General features: G+C 43.5%; 1 protein-coding gene across 1 annotated transcript; it reads right to left on the bottom strand.

The window, feature by feature from the left end:
• Positions 257-16,056, bottom strand: SQLE (squalene epoxidase). Its single transcript, XM_021387941.1, has 11 exons — positions 15,242-16,056; positions 12,792-13,044; positions 12,299-12,479; positions 9,944-10,040; positions 7,192-7,305; positions 5,235-5,406; positions 4,914-5,009; positions 4,239-4,381; positions 3,576-3,672; positions 3,027-3,114; positions 257-2,093 (listed from the first exon to the last, which is right to left on the bottom strand). Exons 1-11 carry the CDS (start codon positions 15,527-15,529, stop codon positions 1,901-1,903), a joined length of 1,722 nt encoding a protein of 573 aa, XP_021243616.1. The 5' UTR covers positions 15,530-16,056; the 3' UTR covers positions 257-1,900.

Genomic DNA, 16,402 nt, shown 5'->3' with positions numbered 1-16,402 from the left:
TCCTATCAGTAGAAACACGTGGCCATTTCATGAGAAGGGGTTTCACGTTGCTCTTCTGTAGTCACACACACCAGGTTGTTCTCTCCCCCCCAGTAGTTTTCAACTAGTGGTACTTACCCAGTCAGCCAGACACTTTACCAGGCACTGGCTTCAAGAAAAGGCGTGCTTAAATGTATGCATAATTTAAGCACATTGCTATTTCCTGAGAAATCCAAACCTAATTAAACTCATTATCCAGAGATACACCAGAAAAATCTACACATATAACATTTTATTTAAGTTAGCTGAGGGTGTGTATTTGGCTCAAGATTGTCAGTCCTTGAGCTTAGAGAGACTGACCGCAAATAATATTAAAAATAGAAAATGTCAGAGTAACCAATCTTCTCAAAGTTGTCACAAATTCTGAAAATACTCGTATAAATGCTGAAAATTTTCTTTACCCTTCACAGGGGCATCAGTTAGTCACCACAAATAATGGTAACTGGAATTACCAGGGCTCTGCCCAGAAGTCTGCATGCTCCGTGAACATGTTTGTAGGTATCAAGGTATCAAAAGTGGTCACGGTTAGAAAAATATACACATTTTTGGCTCTTCTGGAAAACTCTTGGTCATCTGAAATATCTGTCAAATAGAACACTAAAAAAAATCTTCTCCTCCATAGATTTCTTTTTCCCCAACGGTCCAACACAGAATGTAGATTTGTATGCAGCTTATGCAATCTGCCATTTCCCAAACAGACAGTCCAAGCTGTTAAGTACAGAAGAACACGATGTGTTGCTGCTCTCTGAGCTCTGGGCCACACTGACACACAGTGGGTTCAGCAAGCCAAAATATGAAAGCCACGTGGTGATACGCAAAGCAACTGTAAGAAAGGCAAGGGAAAATGGAAGAACACAAGAACAAAGGAAAGCAAAGTGGTGAAGGTAACGCAGAGAGGAATATTGCCCAGTAGTAAAGCACACGAACTCTCCAGTAATGTGCAGCAGTATCTACAGGAAAAGATGTATTTCAAGTATTAGAAGGACACTTGAATGGTACTTGGCACACATTTTCAGAAGTAATATTACAGGCTGTCTACTGGAAACAGCCCGGACTCAAGTTGTCTCCGTAAAGAGTTGGTTGCTGTGCTTAAGTCAACGGCCATATTAACCTTCAATTACACACAAACCAAGCAAAACAAAATCTGGTTTTAAAAGCGAGGTGGGAAGTTTCAAAAAACATGTGCTTTCAGTACCTGGGTGCAGCAGCCAACACGAGCATGCTTTGGTTATTGCTTGTTTTGAGCGATTCTGGCGTAATGAATGCTTCCAGAAGAGCACTGCATGTGGCATTTGCAAAAACAAGTAACATTGAAGACATGGTGACATTGCAAAATCTGCAGTCATTTGCAATGTCCTCTGAAGTGTGGGTGTAACAGCATCTTAGCTGCAACTGAAAGAGAACAGATGCGCATCCTAATGAAATGGCCCAAATCAGGCATTTTCTTACAGTATTTCACAGAAATGAAGGAAGAGTCTATGCAGCTACTGAGCAGAAAGAAGCATGAAGGATAATAGCAGCGTGTGGTTTACAGTTTTCACTTTTCAGTTTATTAATATTAGTGGTGCACTCTGCAATGGCTAAAGCGAGGAATGAAATTCTGACAGAACTGGCAATATGTCAACACTTCCTTACGGTCCTTGTAAACAGCTAACTCCTCTTTGAAGTTCAATCACAAAGAAAAGAATATTTACATATAATATATATGTATATAACCACAAAACCAAAACTAAGTCAAACCCCGATCAAGGAAATTGCATTCTGAAGAAAACATGATACAATATTAAACAGTACATGTCCAGAGATTTTAAAGGCATCGTGATCTTCACATTTTCTTTGTCCGGTCATATCCCCTTGGACTTTAATAGATGAGGGACTTCATCTCAGAGTATATCAGTGGAAATATTATAGAGCAGCTCCTGTAAAGTATAGCTCCGCTACTGAAAAATGCTCGAGGCATGGTGACCCAGGACTCTGACTTAAAGCAGAAGTAAACGGCGTACAATGCCACAGCAAAGAAGTGGCCAATCAGTACCATTGGTTTAGGAGATAACCTGTGTTAAAAAGAAAGAAACAGAACGCGTAAGTAAACAGGATAAAAAAAGCAGAGACGGGTTTTCAATGTACAGACTGGGCTCTGTGCTCAAGGTAACACCGCTCTGATTGAGGCAGCTGCGGTCCTGCTGTCTCAGCCATGGACAACCCCTGATTGTCTTGGAGCTGCTACCCATCTGTATTCCATTCTGCAGTATGGCCAACACACACCTCTGCTTTCTCTTCATTTCCAGCAGTCTGAAGCTCTTTCTCACCTCCCAGGTTCGCCTGTACAGGCCCTACCAGTTTTAGCTCTCTTTCCAAAAAGAGACAAATGAAACATATTCTTACATGTTCAAAGAACAACTGACTGTGCATTCACCAGCTTGAGGGGAGCATTCAGAAGACCTTGATAGCTACTCGCTTCTCCATTCCTTTTGCTCACTTGTGGGAGACCTCATCCGTTACTACTCTCAATTTGTCAAGCATGAAACATCTCCACCAGTTCCTCCATTTGAACGAGGCAGAAGGGTCCAGACTAACCTCCATGCCACTTATCATAGAATCAAAGAATGGCCTGGGTTGAAAAGGACATCAAAGATCATCAAGTTTCAACCCCCCTGCTGTGTTCAGGGTCGCCAACCACTAGACCAGGCTGCCCAGAGCCACATCCAGCCTGGCCTTGAATGCCTCCAGGGATGGGGCATCCACAACCTCTCCGGGCAACCTGTTGCAGTGCCAATCCAGTTTGCAGAGGCATTTTTTAGAAGCTAAAGAAGGCAGCCCTCAAAGCTTCTAATAAAGCTTCAGACTTTAGTATAATCCTAAAAACTGCCTCACATGGAGCATCCTCCCCACACAAAACCGACAGACTGGGAGCGAAGCAGAATCAAACAGCGGCTCACAAATCTTGATCTGGTTCACATCAGCTGTTACAGATATGCTGAACTTACACAGATAGCAATCCAACAGGTCCTGAGACACATTCTCCACCAAGTCTGAAGTAGTGGAAACAGGCTCTCTTTAGCTGGTGCAAGGAATCTACAAAATGAATTAAAATCACTCACAAATACAGTCAACAGATACTGAAAAACTGTGAGCGTATACAACAGTGACATAAAATCAAGGACTTGAGCATTTTGGCAGCTGCTACTGTTAAATTCAGTTAGATTTCAAGCAGGTTTTATGGAATCTTATGGGGAATCTACATATTCCTGAATACTGACACAAGAACAAGGGAATTCAGTTATCCTGTGCTTTGTTTGTTTAAATATTAACTCCAGATTTCCTTTAGGTTGCTATGACTTCATTTACACAACACTAGAACTAAGTAGGAAGAAGACTCGGGCTAACTCATTAACATCCTTTGATTGATACATTTTATATACGTGGATATACAAATATCCACGTGTGTGTGCTCATATACAAATACATATGCCCTCCAGAAATATTTATTTAACAAATTTCAATTACTCAGAAGTTATTTAAAGAAGTCTATTTACCATCTGTAGCAGCAAAAAGTTCGTACAGTGCTTGGGCAAGAATATTCACTACAAAAGAATGAGACCTTTTTCTTGACCAGTAAAATGTTTTTTTTGCCTGCAAAAGGAAAAGAATGCATTTCTATTAGGCAACACAGAGCATCACTGAAAAGGATTTTCAAGTAGGTGATAAGAGCCATGTTCATGTGAATGTCTTCTAACTTACTACTGCAATGTCAAGATGCCCCTTGACAAACTAAGGACACGTGCTCGTTACTCCAAGTACAACTTGCACAAGGTAATGGTTCGAATCCATCCTGCTTGGGCTCAATCTACGTTAAAAACCAGACTTCCACTGTGGGAATATATCAGATACTATCCTAGCAAAACGTGCTGACTAGGCACAGCACACCTTAAGCAAAACAAGGCAGATCAGTAACGCAGCTTTGATCTGCCTCACAACCACAGCCCTCACAAATGACAGCTCTGCTCAGTGACAGATGCCCAACGTGATTTATTTATCTGAAGATTTGAGAGCAACTGTGCCTCAGTAAGAGCTTACACATGCCCAAAGTGCATCCAACTTCAAGTGCCTCATCTAAAGCGGAACCAGGTTTGTCTAATAATTTATTTATATAAATTATATTAAATGTATTTATATAATAATCCAAAATAAAGCTTCACCTTAAGAATGTCAGAATCTTCGTAAAGATCTGGAATATCCTGGAGCAAACTTCTCCATATTTTGACATCGTTTAAAACAACGCTCATTCCTCCACCAGTAAGAGGGTGTCTTATATTATATGCATCTCCTAAAAGAAGAACTCCTAGATAGAAGAAAAAAAGACTAGTGGGCAACTGCACAACTACCACATAATCTTAGCACTCAAACCCTGTACTTTGTTTCCAAGCTTACTGAGAATTCATTCCCACCGGAAACAACAATTAGGAACCAAAAAAATAAAGAAGAAATGGAGGATGGCTTTAACAGATTTAAAAATCTCAAGTTCCCTTATATGTATGCATGTATGTGCGCCAAGGAATAGACATAAAATTCAAGGTTATTTCTTTTTTTTTTTTTTTCTCCTCATTTTTCTCCCCTCTTAAAGAGACCAAACTTATAAAAGCGCAACCCACTGAGATATTTAAAATTAAAAATAAAGCAGACAGTGATTTAAAGTCTTGTGTCAATATAAACATTCCTGTTAAATTGTATCAAACGTGCATTTTCAAATTTATTTTTAATAAAAGAGTGAGGTAGCTGTACTGAGCAACAAACACACACCCATGAAAACACACTCTTCAGTCCCAGAAGTTTATAATGCCTTCCCTCCATCCGCTCTATTTCATAATACAAACCTTTCTTGTTAACAGCTGAAGGAGGTAAGAAGCTTGCCGGCATAGTCCTTAAACGATCGTTCTGAACTGCTATTAAAAATGGCTCCTTTAGGTGATCTGCAAAAGCCAAGGTTTTTTGGTTACGCTTATTTGGTAGAGTCTTAATTAGTTTGCACACAGCCCATTTTAACCTCTTCTCAGAGATATAATCCTTCCAAACTTCTAACCTGGTAAGGTCAACCAGACGATCTGCTACGCGATGTGTCATCCAAGAAGGATGGGCAGTTACTGAAACAGAAACTCTGAACGTGGAGAGAAAACCAACCAACAAACCAGACTTACCAGGCAGTTGGGGATGAATGCTCTCAAGCATATATTCTTTCAGGTTTTTTGGCATTTCCCCTCGAATATCAACAAGGACTCGAGTTTCAGTTGAAGAAATCTGATAGATTAACACTGGACTAGTTTTAGCCAAAACAAGTTCAGCATAATTAGTTTTAAACTGCGGTGCATCCTTAAGAAGAAAAGAAGTGGGAAAAGGATTGAAATCAATTAATGAAAGGATATTAAACTTCAGATACACAAAATCATCCTCTGACACACTTCAAAATAAGATGCTGTATCATATTAGGGTTGTCTTATTTTTTTTTTCTTTTAATGAACCCCGAGTTTTCAAAAAGCAAATAACACAGAAGCTTTCCATAAGATCACTTTTACTTCCATAAAGAAAGGTATGGAAAGGAATGAAGTACACTGGGCTGTAGTGCAGACAACCCCAAGGGAAAAGCAGAGGCTCCCAGCACCCCAGGTCTGTGACTCCAGCTGCTCCTCAGGCTTGAACAAGTTCCCAGACATTGAGAAAGAGGAGGCACTCGGGCACTGATAGGTCAGTGTAGGGTTAAGGACACAGAAAGTGCTGAAGCTCCTCCAACTCAGAGTTCTGAATCCAGTCAAAGTTCTGCAGGGTTTTGTTTGTTCCCCCCTTATTTTTGCTGTTAACCCAATGGTTATTGCAGCAGCCACAGAGGGCAAGGCAGAGCCAACCTGAGTTGGCTACAACCAACCAGCTACCAACCTACATTCACACTTTCTCACTGAAATGTATAGATCCTGAAGGTGCATAGGTAGCTGGTTACAAGGTACCACCACCTGCTGGCAGGTGCACAGTTTGAGTATGCTTTTTGAGTATAAACAATTGGTGCTTTCAACCACAGCTGCTAGCTTACACCTAAAACTCAAGATTTTCACCTTCTGAACGAGTGCCTTAGCAACAAGAATACTGTGGGGAAAAAATGAGTGTCACTATCTTAACACAAACTTGTGAAAGCACCTACATCCAGAGTAACATCTTCTGATTCAAAGATTAGGGCTATATAAAATAGAGCACTAATAGCAGAAACAGGCTTATGCAAGGTGCTGAAAACGTCTAGTTAGACTGGTGCTCAGTTTAAAGTAGCTATGCTGAAAGCTAATCATAGAATGGTTTGGGTTGGAAGGGACCTTTAAGGTCATCTAGTTCCAACCCCCTGCTATAGGCAGGGACACCTCCCTCTAGACCAGGTTGCTCACAGCCCCTCTATCACCTACGCTAGATCTGACACAGCAAGTTCAGCTATGCTGGGGATGGGACAGAGCATACACCAATAGCTTAGGAGTTAAAAACACAGACGTAAATTTCCAAGTATTTCTCAGTGTGACACAGAAAGAGACAGAACAGCTGATTGTGCTGGAAAGCATCTCATACTGCAATTCAAGACAGTCCTTAGAACAACGCATCAGTAGTTGCTTTAACAAAAAGATTGCTTAAATCTTTCATAGACGTATTCCCTCCTGTAACGCTATCTGCAATTACATTCAATTAAGTATTTCTTGCATACATCTCCTTTCACAGACTTCAGAACATCTTCATTTTATAAGGCCCTACCATATGCCCCTTCTGTATGAGTTCATACAAACAGGCTCTATAGGTACCTGTACGTTTGGGTGGAAAAAACACCCAAAAAACCACTCAATCAGAAAACAACAGGCCACAAAGTGAAGAAATGCATATGGAGAAGAAACAGTGTGAAAGTTTCCCAAGGGCTCATAAACCGTGAAGACCAGCGACCCTCTGGAATCCAGCAGAGCCAAGAGACCCAGGGCACCAAGAGCCTGCTGAATCTTCTCAGGGCCACCAGCTCACAGCAGCACCAACAGCTGGGGGACACCGCCGAGAGGGCGGAGGCCGCTGCATGCGGACAGATAACACGGCATTGTAAGTGCAGAAACGTATATCCTCCAGCTTATACAGAAGACTTACCTTCAAAATGCAACCAACAAAATGGGATGAAACAGTAACTTTTTGGGAGACCAAGTTTTTTCTAAATTTGGAGAAAAGTCCATCAGCTACAACCGTCAGTGGTGCGTGAAGTTCCTGCAGCGGAACAGAAAGAAGAAGATAGGACGTTTTCCTTTTCTTTTCCACAACAGCTGGAAATAACTGTGAAGCCAGCCCTCCTTTTCAACTGAATATTACATGTTCTTCAAAATAATTAATCTGCTTAATTAGACATGCAGTCACATAGCATAGCTACAGGGGCTGGGTGAGAACTTGAATAAAACAGAGCAGAAAGTGGAGTGATTGCCACCTCCAGCCCATCATGCTCTTCAGGAATAAATAGAGGAATCACACGTAAGCAACAAAACTAAATGTTTTAGTGTAAAAAGTGTAATAAACTGAAATGCACTTAACGTGCCCAGATCTTTATTAAAAGAACAAGCAGCAAATTCTGAGCAGTCCCTATTGTACTTAGGTGCTACAAACAGAAACAATGGGTATAGAGAGAGAAAATAAATGGATTAGGTTCAGCCTGAATATATGCACAAATTCCTAATGTTTAATACATACGCCATTCTCAAACATGAGCAAATTCTTCAGATTATTAATAAGCATTTTATTTTTATGATAACATTGTAAGAAAAGAACTGGAAAGCATTTAGAGACGGATGTTTCCTTCTACATACAGCTGTCTCATTGTCATTTGCAGTTCGATCACTGTACATAATGACTGCAGATTTATGATGAGCATTAGTCCTTGACCTTGGCAGAAAGAGAAAAAATAAATTTTCCTTTGAAGTTTTCAGGAGAAAGCATGCCATGTTTCACTGGTACTTCTGGAAAATGATTTACTTTTGGACTGCAGCATTTGGTGAGCCAGCAATGCGAGTGTACATCCCTGCCTGGAACGAGTTCCTCTGGGCATTACATTGCTATAAAACAGAGGCTATCTAGGCCAGCAAATAATACAACTCTTTCCAGCCACAGAACTTCAGCACTCAGTGAATTTGCTTATCACTGCTGTACAGACAGGAAACTCAAGGCCCTGAGAATAATGTCTGTGCTCTCAGAAATGGCGTAGGCTAGAACCTTGGTCACCCTCATGCTGGTCAAACAAGCTGTACTTAAAATTATAGCGATAAAATCCAGGAATGCGTAAAGCTTAAAAATACATCTCCAAGGAAAATACACACTCCCATCAAAATAACCCCTTTAATTCTAGATGATTGAGCCCATTGGATGGGGGGACAGGGGGGAACAAAATAACAACGAAAATCACAACCACCACCAAGACAAACAAACAAGCCCCAAACCACCACCACCACCACCACACAAAACTACAAACAAAATCTCCCTGTCTCCAAATCCCCTATCTTTTCAGCATTCATGTGCAATTCCACAGCTTATTCGACTGCAGTGGATTCTATTCATTTATTCATTTCACATGACATTAAAGGCAGACCAAACAGGGCTTGGAACTGCCTCCAGCTACCTCACAAGGAATTGAGGATGGTGTTCCTCCTCAGCTGCCTTACAGCTTCCCACTCCTAGCACACCCTGTGGACTGCAGTGCCTTTTGCCTGAGGAGGCTTATTACTCCTCCTTCCTCTCAGAGGAGTAATTTTAAGGTGTTCTTTTCCATATGGTTTTATACCACCATTTCCATACAGGCAAAATGTATGAGATTCAATAGGGCCAAGTGTCAGGTCCTGCATTTTGGTCACAGCAACCACAGGCAACCCTACAGGCTTGGGGAGGAGTGGCTGGAAAGCTGCCTGACAGAAAGGGACCTTGGTGTGCTGATGGACAGTCGGCTGAATATGAGCCAGCAGTGTGCCCAGGTGGCCAAGAAGGCCAATGGCATCCTGGCTTGGATCAGGAATGGTGCGGTGAGCAGGACTAGGGAAGTCATCCTGCCCCTGTACTCAGCATTGGTGAGGCCCCACCTCGAGTGCTGTGTTCAGTTTTGGGCGCCTCAGTACAGAAAGGACATGGAGGTGCTGGAGCAGGTCCAGAGAAGGGCAACAAGGCTGGTGAAGGGCTTGGAGAATATGCCCTACGAGGAGAGACTAAAGGAACTGGGGCTGTTTAGTCTGGGGAAGAGGAGGCTGAGGGGAAACCTCATTGCTCTCTTCAAATACCTGCAAGGTGATTGCAGTGAGAGCGGGGCTGGTCTCTTCTCACTGGTGACAGGTGACAGGACAAGGGGAAATGGCCTCAAGCTGCGCCAGGGGAGGTTTAGGTTGGATATCAGGAAAAACTTTTCTACAGAAAGGGTTGTTAAGCACTGGAACAGGCTTCCCGGGGAGGTGGTTGAGTCACCATCCCTGAATGTGTTTAAAAACCGTTTGGATGTGGTGCTCAGGGACATGATTTAGTGGTGGGTTGTTAGTTAGGGTAGTATGGTTAGGTTGCGGTTGGACTTGATCTTGAAGGTCTTTTCCAACCTGATCAAGTCTGTGATTCTACAATTTTCATCTGTAAATTCTTTAAAGATGAGAGATTTTGTTCAGAATGCTTCCAGCTGGATCTGCCAACTGCTCAGAAACTTTCTGAATCTTTCATTGGAGGAGGGCAGCAGGGGATGGGGAACCATTAAGAGCAGATCCGAACAAACTACAGAACTTCAGGCAGAAACCAGAGCTCTGAAATAGCAGTGCTTTTTAAATGCTATATACATTTAACTCTATTTTCACAGTAGTTAAATGAAGATCAAAACAGAAAACTGTCTCACCTTAGTATCCCCAGTTTCTTTGTCCTTGTACTGAACACCCACTACGCAATCATCTTCTTCAAGCAGTTGTGTCACAGTTCCTTCAATGAATTTTGCACTGAAATAAAAGAGAGGAATTAGAACAGGAGGGAAGAGGATTAAGGATGCCAACATTTCCTGGCATTAGGGACAGAAGGAAAGTGTGATTTTCATTAATCTTGTCTCTGCCATGATATTCTCTCTAAATGCAACACAAAGATTCTTCAACGCTTTTTGAGGCCACATTAAATGTCAAACACTGCTTGTCATTAGCTTCAGTACAACACTGCCATTCGGTTTGACATTTGAGACTATTCTAAAGCTATAATACTTAACAAACACCCTACCACTGAGGAGAACCCCTGCTTTTGCTTTAGGCATTCCCTGGCCAAAGGAGACGTGCAGAGAGGAGTCTGACACCTATAAACAGTCAGAAATCAGCCCCCTGAGCATTTCCCACTGTTCAGCAGAGAAGACTGACAGAACACGAGGGATCTAACTCCACACAGAGTACAGGAGCAAGATCCAAAGGAGCACTTCAATATTTAACATGTAAACGAGGTAGAAGTGAGGTTCCTAACAGTAGTGCTCAATAATCTAAACGGTTTAGGACAGAGACAAAGCTCAGACAAAGCTTCTGATCAGACTCTGAACTAAGCATTCCCTGCATCTATCTAGTTTTGGCTATTTGGGTTTCACAAATCTTATCTCTTTCCATTTAAACCTCTTGTTGGATCTGAGCCATTAAACACGATCCCAGCAGCTCAGACTTTCTCTTCACAAACGTTTTCACATCCACATGGAATACAAAAACTTAGAGAAATGAGATAAAGTTCCATATGAGAATACAACAGCTTGATAGCTTAGGCTCTCAAAGGTAACAAAAGTGATGGAAAACATGCCTAACAGGAACTTCAACAGCAATAGAATGTAGCAGCCTACCAGGTTAATAGCGGGTGAATCAGCATTCTGCAGATCTTACTGGCTTTTGTATTTCTTTTATAGTCATAACTTAATTAAGTGCTTATTTCCTTTTCTGGTTCTACCCCACTATAAAAATCACTAATGATACCCCACCTTCTTCATTTGCAGAATTAACTTTACTCATCTGAAAGAAGTTCATATTATCTAACACAGATAAGCAGAATATATTGTGTAGTCATTATTCCCTATGTTTTCAGAAGTTCTGAGACGAAAACCAAAGCTTTACAGCACCGTTAGCAGTATTTCATCTCTCCTGTGCCTTGATGTAACATGTAGTTTTCTGTGCTACAATTAAAATGGAAAGAAAACATACAGGAAATGAACATTAAAGAAAGAGTGGAAGGGGTAAGGATTGAATTCAAGACTCAAGCATTAGCTTTTGCAAATTTCTACTTAAAGGATTTTTAAAAGATGGAGTTTTCTGTAAGTTGAGATGCCTAAATTTCACTGAACTTGAAGCAATAACCAAGAAAGCTTTAGCTTTTATAGCTATTAAATGCAGTTGTCGTTGATTTTAACTGCATTGTAGAGTTGCTGTCTTTCAGTGCTAGTGATTCATAGGATATAAAAGATACGATAAAGCAATTTTCCACTTCAAAATAGAGACATGTAAAGTAAGACGACAGTACCTTGTGTACTTCCCTTGTAAGCATTATTGAGGGCAAAAAAAATCCACCCTTCAGAAACACCAGCTAGAATCCATTTGTTTTAAGAAATGTTTCCTCCTCCTCTCTTTTAATATGAGGAAATACCAAATATTTTTTTATTTCATTAGGAATAGGATGCATCTTCAGGATTGTACAACAGCTACTGGGAGTAGCTCATTCCCATTATTTAGTGCTCCTTCCTGGCTATTTTGCTCTTTTGTCAGCAAAAAAAAGTTACAGAACATGTAAATGTAAAAGAAGTTTGATTCCTGGCATCGTAAACAACAACTCTGGAAGAAATGATACCAAGGTATATTGCACATTTCTCACCCAAAGAAGTTCTGCGCATCGCACCCTGAGGTTAGCGCTTCTGGTAAAATATCAAACCCAAAAACAGGTCTAACAGAATCAGCCTTTTAGCCTCAGATGGACAAGCCAGTACCATGCCTACTATTTAAAGCCTTTAGTCCCCTAAGTTTGAAAATTCACTTTCTCAAAGGCTAACGTAAGAAGTATATTCCATTCTTAAGTACGTCAACAGGAAACAGAAGGAGTAACTTCAGCTGTCGCTTTCTCTCACACTCGTCCATTGGAGCCCCCTGCGCTGGAGCACAACGGAACGGCCGAGGAATCTCACTGACACTGGGAACAGTGCTACAGCACCTCAGCACCCGGGCTGTGACATTCAGCATCACACGGAACTCACTTGGGCTCTGCCATGGCTGCCCTTCGGAGACCCATGATGAACTGGCCATGATGGAAGGACCTTCCGCTCACCACACGGCCATCTGCAGATGTTGGAAAAGGAATTTCGACCTCCGACTTGCTCTCCAGGTCATGAATGATGTAACCATTTACTGTTTGTGCGTCTATACCTTCTACTGTATCTGCAGAATAAAAAGAAATATTTTAAAAGACTTATTTATTAGAAGTATTTTTTCTTTCTTATTTATTAAATTATTTATTAAAAGTATTTCTTGACATGAAGTCTAGTTATCCTAACCAAAACACGTTGAGGAAAGAATATGATCGAAATAGCAGACTAGAAACACACAAGCAATTTTAATTCCTTTTATTCATTGTAGATACTGCATTTCTTCATTTTTCCTGTATTTTAGATAAGGCACGCCTTATCTAAAAACGTAACTGAGTGCAGCAACTGTTGTTATATATTTATTTACAGTTTGAAATGCACTCACCTTCAAGACCCAGTTCTTTAAGTGCATTAAAACCACCAGGCTGCAACAATTCTCCAACTATCCTGTCAGGTTCCTTCAGATCCCTCTCTATTACAGTCACTTTTCTTCCATCTCTGGCGAGCACCGTGGCCAAGGAAGACCCAAGGACACCTGAACCCACAATGATAACTTCTGGATCGTATTGGGGTGATAATGTTGTAACTGAAGCAGCCTCTGTCAGATGCATGTCTGAGGCATTTACTTCTATTTTACCCTGTAGAAAAAAAAAAATCCAGAGTTAGATGTGCTGATGTATCTGCACCGTAATCTTTGCAGGGGTTCGACTTTGGACTAGTTCTATTTTCATCCAGCAGATTGACAGCTCGCTGATGATGGATCGCATCTTCCGGGTTAGCTTTAAAATGTAATCAGTTGTATTCTATAATGCAACAAAAATCAAGCAGGGAAAAGAAACAAGCAGAGACACTGGTTTAAGACTCCCCTCCTGATCAGAGACAAACCATTAACATAACGTTAGTCTCACATATACTGGAAGCTGAGCTCCTACAAAAGGCAGTAAACCAATGCTGCTGCATATTCTTATCTACAAAGTGACGTCCCAATGCCTTCACATACATCCCTACTACACAGAGAACTTGCAATTAAAGAAGCTAATTGTGAGGGAGGAAAGGGTTAGAATACGGTTTAAAAACAAACAATAAAAGATGGACATGGGTTAATGGCGCAAGGAAACCTAGAAGTTGCTGACTGGTCGTTGGAACTGAACTGGAGACTACATCCTGAAGAAAACCAGCTGAAGCTGGATCACCTTCTTCAACTGTGCCAAGGTCAAGAGTACACAGTGAGGAGGACATATGGCCTTCATCCCCACGACACCCAAAGACGACCACCAGGAGGCACTACGCATGCTCAAGGGGTATGACTCTGGGCTAGAGCATATTATAATGATTTCTTGGAATTAACTGTAATAGTCTCTCCCTCCCCCAGGAACGCTATGAATATGTATGCCTTTGATCCTTAAACATGGCATTTTTCTGCCTTTGGATGTGCAAGTTAGGAGGGGTTACCCCCCTTGCAACCAGCATGTGAGGGCAGTGCCAAATAAACATACCTGCTTTATAACCTTCCCAATTGTAAAGTTTGCTTCCGCAAGTCAATTGTATCCACAGGAAAATATATTTCTCTAACTTTACTGAACTGAATGAATGGAGTCCAATTCACACTTCCACAAACGCCTCAACATTACAGCGCTGACAGCAGCAAAAATACATTTGCATCAGAGAAATGAGTACTCTGAATAACACAGACACCAGATTTCTAGTGGCACGAGGTAATGTTTTTAGCTACAATGTAACGAGGGATTGTAAAAATAACTGTATGCCTTAGAGAAAAAGAAACTGGGGTAAGGGCTGGCTTTTACCAGAAAAAAAATCCAGAATTTAACAAAAAAAAATTCATAGGGCATGCATCCAAAGTTTCAAGCTGTTTTGTGCAAGCGGTCAGTGCCCAACTGAAAGTGCCCAGAAGTGCCCAGGCAAGGAGCCAAACAGCGCTGCCCGGAGATGTACTGAATATGCATATTCACCTGCTGGACGTAGATTGCAGGGCTCCTGCCAAACTCCAGCTGAAGGCCCAGTGCTCTCCACTGTCCCTGTAGAACAGGCTGACTAAATGAACCCAGGTTCTGTAGCTATCATAGAAGCAGTATTTTAAGAATAACTCCCAAATTACTGTATGTCCTGCTGTCTAAATGGATGCATGTTTTATCCAGAAACAAGAGGAAGATGATCACACAATCACAGCATGGCTGAGGCTGGCAAAGACCTCAGGGTCCATCTGGCCCAGCCCTGCTTCAGCAGGGTCACCCAGAACAGGGAGTCCAAGGGCCACTTCCAGGTGGCTTTTGGAGATCTCCAAGAAGGAGATCTCACTACCTCCAGGCAACCAGTGCCAGCACTCTGTCACATGCCTAGCACAGAAGCTCTCCAGTTAGGCCCACTGCCTCTGGTCCTCGCACTGGGCATTGCCAAGAGAAACCTGGTTCCATCTTCTTTGTACCTTCAGAACTTTGTGCACGTGGATGAGAACCTCCTCCTGCTGAGCCTTCTCTTCTCTTGGCCGAAAAGTTCCAGCTCTCTGTGGCTCCTTGCCAGAGATGCTCATCTCTCTGATGTCTAGCACAGACTGGCAATTGAAGATACCCTTCTGCTAGTATAATAATCCATTACTACGCTATTTTCTTTGAATACTCACATTTCACTCACCTTCATAAAACCCCACTGTTTCTTCCGTCATCGAAAACCAATGCAAAACATGACACATCCTTCACACAGGATGCAAACGCAACCCCTCCCTGCCCTTCCTTCGCTGCCCTCACTGGGGCCGACTCCAAAGCACCAGTGAATGGGTGGTCACTCCCAATCCGCATGCAATGCCCAACCTGAGCTTACCTTTCTGGATTTGGGTTGCTCGACTTGCTGAGGCCTCGCAGCAGGTTTGGCCCAGAAGAAGCCCACCAGCGGCAGAGCCGAGAGAGCGTGGGAGAGCATCCCCAGGTGGGGCTTCCGCTGCTGCTGCTGCTGCCGGGGTGCACGGAAGTGGTAGCGATACGAGAGCAGCAGGCCCAGGGAGAAGAAGAGCACGGCGGAGAGGAGCACCTCCTTGTTGGCGTAGCTCATGAGGTCCCCGCACTTCTTGTACACGTAGATGAAGGAGGCGATGCCCAAGAAAGTCCACATGGTGAGGGCGCTTCCTAGAGTTTTGACGCCGGCTGACGCTCCTAAGATGGCTTGTTTACGTAATATATGAATAACAGAAAAAGAGAAACACAGAAGCTTCCCTCGCGATGGCAGGGAGAGCAGTCACACGGAGCTCCCCACGACGCCGCGCTCCTCACTGAGCTCCAGAGGCACAGGCACCAAAGCCGCAGCCAGCAGTCCCCATCAAGGCCCGGAGCTCAGCGCAGCACCGCAGCCCCAGGAGCCCGCAGCCCCCTCCGCCCCACGCGATGCTCACGAAGCCGCTCCCCGCGTGGCTCGGAGGCTTCCCCTCGCCACCGCCTCCCTGGGCGGCTCCTCCGCGCCGTGCCCAGCCCTCTCCGCTCTGGGGGCGGCTGCACTCCGGGCGATGCCGCCGAGGCCTTCGCGCCCCGCAGCTTAGGTGAGGGGGGCGCCCCCGCGGACCCAGCCCGGGCGGGGATCTCCCCTCACGGGAACGCAAGATACCGGGGACCGGCGGTGAGGGGGCGGGGCTATGCTAATGAACACCTGCCTCCGCCTCCTGGTAGGTACCGCGCGCCCCGTGCCTCAGCCGCATCCGACCAATCGGCGGTGCTATGCTGAGATGGCGCTATGGCCAGCCGCCCAATCAGAGCGTGGGGAAGGCGGGGCTTGCGCGCGCCGGGATCCTAGGGCGATGTGACGCTGAAGGGCGGAGCGGGAGATCGAAGTTGCCATGGTTACGGGAGGAGCGGTGCCGCCTCGAATCCTGCTTCCTCCGCTGCTGCCTTGCTCCCTGAGGGGAGGCGGCGGGCGGCGCCGACGTGGAGGTGCTCTTCAGAGTGTCCACAGTGTGGCTGGGCCCAGAAATGCAAAACCAAAGGACAAAAATGA

The sequence above is a fragment of the Numida meleagris genome, chromosome 2, assembly GCF_002078875.1.
Source record: "Numida meleagris isolate 19003 breed g44 Domestic line chromosome 2, NumMel1.0, whole genome shotgun sequence".
NCBI classification, from domain to species: domain Eukaryota; kingdom Metazoa; phylum Chordata; class Aves; order Galliformes; family Numididae; genus Numida; species Numida meleagris.
This window is presented reverse-complemented; position numbering and strand designations above follow the sequence as displayed.

What these genes read in the sequence shown, in the direction of transcription:
- SQLE (XM_021387941.1), bottom strand. Translation starts at nt 15,529, where the DNA reads ATGTGGACTTTCTTGGGCATCGCCTCCTTCATCTACGTGTACAAGAAG. An exon ending in TTCAGCTGTTAACAAGAAAG is followed by an intron (nt 4,382 to 4,913) that starts GTTTGTATTATG and finishes TCTTCTATCTAG; the next exon opens with GAGTTCTTCTTTTAGGAGAT. An exon ending in AAGATTCTGACATTCTTAAG is followed by an intron (nt 3,673 to 4,238) that starts GTGAAGCTTTAT and finishes TTCCTTTTGCAG; the next exon opens with GCAAAAAAAACATTTTACTG.